The sequence below is a fragment of the Sphaeroforma arctica genome (assembly GCF_001186125.1).
Source record: "Sphaeroforma arctica JP610 unplaced genomic scaffold supercont1.58, whole genome shotgun sequence".
Taxonomy (NCBI): domain Eukaryota; class Ichthyosporea; order Ichthyophonida; genus Sphaeroforma; species Sphaeroforma arctica.
Genome location: NW_014040500.1, coordinates 166,419 through 170,036, shown reverse-complemented (window position 1 = coordinate 170,036; position 3,618 = coordinate 166,419). Strand labels below are relative to the sequence as shown.

Genomic DNA, 3,618 nt, shown 5'->3' with positions numbered 1-3,618 from the left:
ATCTGGACGTTTAAGGTCAGCATCAAGTTTCAGAATGTAACTCTGAATAGGAGTATTCTCACCTGGTTCAGTTAAGATTGAACTCAGTCCTGGACTGCACATGTCATTGCTTAATAAGGATGTGACTAACCAACACACAGCTGGCCAGTCACCACAGACGTCTAGCTCGTGTTGGTGGCGCTGCAGGATCAAGTAACTTGTTCCTGTAGGGTCGAATGACTGCATTAATGCAGAGATCCACTGCTGGGGAGCGATATCGTTCGTCTCCAGCATAACCGTGTTAGTGTGTCGTGGTCGTGGTCGTGGTTATTAATAAACTCGACCTGCTTGCTGTTAGCATCCCAGTTCGACTTAAGTAGACTAATCAGTCCCTTATACTTATGATTGTTCCGGTGGTCTTGACCACGTTGGGCCTGAAGTAGCTGATCGATGCGCTTCTGCTTGATCGCGATCATATTAGCATAATATGATACGTCTTCTCCACGATGTTCTTCATGAGCGATTTCCATCTTACGTGTGTAATCGTTGACCGATTTATTAAGTTCGGTCACTTCATCAGAGTGAAAATCCTCTGCGGGTTGATGCAGAGCGGTGCGATCGAAGCGATTAAACTCGACTTCATTAATTCGCGTACGCGGGGTTCTACTACCCCGGGTAAAGTCCATGGTAGAGGCCCTTCGGTGCTCTGTTCCTTGGATAGTTTTTGGTATTATAATCTTGGGTGATTCATGCGTCTGGATGACATACCCAGTTTTAATTGGTTTCCAACGATTGTCGTCCCAGTTGGGTAAAGGTGGCGCAGTATTTTTACCTGCCTCTGGGTCTATAATACCCTCAATGATAGGCGACTCATGGCCGGGTGAAAGTTCAGGCAAATAAAGATCCTGGACCTCCGGTGGTAGTTCCTTGTAAGGTATAGATACGCTGAGCACATCCGAGTCTACTGCCACGGGTTTGGTGCTCAGGTCCTTACGCTTTTCGGGAGTTATCACCAGTCGACGTTCTGTCCACTTATGTAGGGCTTCAGTAGTGCCCGGAGAAACATGCTCGCGTAAGTGCTGTGCCTGCTTTCCTGATCCATACACTCGATCTACATGTTCAACATACATGCCTTGCTTAAGAGCGGCTAACTGATTCTTAAGATCAGTGTTTTCAGTCGTTAACTTACTTATGCGCGTTGGCTCAGTGGCCTCGGACGTAGATTCGGGTTTGCCACTTGAGCTTGCCTCCTCTCCTGGTTCTGGTGTAGGTACCTTCTTTGTCCCCTATAATTGGGGTCTTTTCTTCCTGAGTTTCATCAGAAGAATTGGTTGGGGCGTCTTGAGACGTGTCCCTTGTCTCACTTCTTGGCTTCGTAAATGCGAGCTTCGAAGTTGAAGCAATAGTTGGTCCTCGTGCTCTATCTGTAGGAGTAGTCTACTTAATCGGAGTGGCTACATCCTTATCCGGAGCATTGTCCCGACTATTATTGTCGGAGACAAATGCTTCGGCTACGGTGCGGTTAAACGCATCGGCAGCAGCGGCGGTTGCTTCTGCGGCAGTGCTAGCGGATTCTCTCTCCATCTTCTTACGTTCGGCCTTGCGTTTCTTTGCAGGTGTATTGTCCTTCTTTGTCATAATCTTAACTTATGACTTCAGTCTTATTCTCTTAAGGAGTGACTATGCTTAAGAAAAATTTCGTGGTAATTATCTACCTTTACGTTTAAGTAGTCTAAGTAGTTACTTTGCTAACTTTAAAATGTGTAAGTTTTGGTCTATTAAGGCGATATTGACGTCTTAGATTAAATAGCCGCTTAAGTTAAGTCTAATTATATTAAAGTTTAAAATAAATTAACGAAATGAGTCTTTTAGTAAAGATAAGTATGCCTCGTGAAAACAGCAATACTCTTAGGGATTGTGAGGCTGAGACATTGCCTATATAATCCTCTTAGTACTGTTTTCGCCGAAGGGATTTTATTTAGTGATTCGTTGTCGCTCTATTAGAAGCTATGGTATATTTCGTTGGGGCGAATCCGAGAGACTCATAAAATCCTATGTTTAGAAGAAAAAAAGAAGAGAAAAAAAGAACTCTTGATGTCCTTAGTTATTGCATTAAATGATAACTTGCCACTTATCAAGAATTGCCGACTAACCTTCATCAGACTGGCACATCTGGTTGGCTGAACGGAGTATAATCTAAGCAACGTTAATAGACCTTAGAACCCTACGTTCGGTTGAGCCATCTCGCTACCGAAGTATTCAGATATAAATAGATTTGGAAGGTAAATATAGTTCTATTAATTGAACTAAACTAAATCTTATATTTGGTATTTTACTGGGGCTTTTTAATGGCCTTGTCCAAATATTTGATGTGTAAAAATGGAAAAGGTATTTAATTAATAAAAACGGTTAAAAACTATTAAAGGAAAACTAAGTTTACGTACTATTAAGAGTACGTTTATATTACAAGATTCTAATGTGGAGGCCCGGCTTTTACAAGAAGAGATAACAGAGATATCGTGACATCCATTGGTTTGTTAAAGCTGTATATCAATTATGGTATGAAGAAGATGCCCATGAATGTCGAGAGAGAGCGACGACTACAGGAAAGCAGTGAATGCGCCCGACATCCCTATTGCTACACCTTCATTGGAATATTAATTGGCTGCTTGTATAAAGATGATAGGTAGTCGTATACAAAGGAAGCTCGCAATGTGGACTAAATTTGTAGACCACTGTACCCAAATCTAAAGGCATCCATCATCCTGCCCAAAAGTAGCAATTTGACATGAACTGTTGATCCCCGGTACCAAGAGTTACATTAGTTCAACAACAAAAAATATACCAGTAATACCTGTAACAAAGAGTGTTTATCGAATATATACTTACAATACAATATATGCATACATGATACATGCATACAAAATACAATATATACATTCATGAATATATACATATAAGAGGTACCCCACTATCCACTACCCCATGTGGGGTAGTTAATAGTAATATGCATTTACTGGGGTCCGACGGTACGTTTTCTGATTACTGTAACTTGGGTTTTATTTGGGTTTTTGGTCCCGCAACACCCCTCCCCCCCCCTTCCCTGCCTTCCATCACACCTCCCGCTCCCGCCAAATATATATATATATAGACATATTAAAAAAATAAGAACAGTCGAAATTTTACACACATGCACTGGGGGCCTGGGGCCCATAAAGAGTGTAATTTTCTGAAAGTGCAGAAACACAAACACATACAATATGATAATCTCTATTTATTTTTTGCCTGCATCTCTCATATAAACGGAGTTGCCTTGCGCTTACATAGCGACCCAGTCTAAGCCAGATATTCCTAGGGCTTCGTACACACACTGTCTAGATTATGATCACGAGAAAGCGAAAATCCATTGCCTAGGAGAAGGATGCAGCGATCGAAAAGGCTCCGAGAATTGAAGGTATGATCAGCTCTGAGCTAGCCGCAACGCATAACTTGAAACATACATGCACTGTCTGCATTTATCGATTTAACCTATTTCACTATTTTGCGTAGATAGATCTGAGAATATTAGAGACGTACAGGAACGAGCTGATATCGAATACCCCGAAACAAACGGGAACCAGAGTACAAGTGTGCCTCTCG

General features: G+C 41.9%; 1 protein-coding gene across 1 annotated transcript; it reads right to left on the bottom strand.

Annotated features, from left to right (window-relative positions):
• Positions 1 to 224: 224 nt before the first annotated feature.
• SARC_01486 (hypothetical protein) lies at positions 225 to 1,617 on the bottom strand (the record flags this gene model as incomplete). Its single annotated transcript, XM_014304818.1, has 2 exons — positions 225 to 1,265; positions 1,438 to 1,617. 2 exons carry the CDS (start codon positions 1,615 to 1,617, stop codon positions 225 to 227), a joined length of 1,221 nt encoding a protein of 406 aa, XP_014160293.1.
• Positions 1,618 to 3,618: the final 2,001 nt, after the last annotated feature.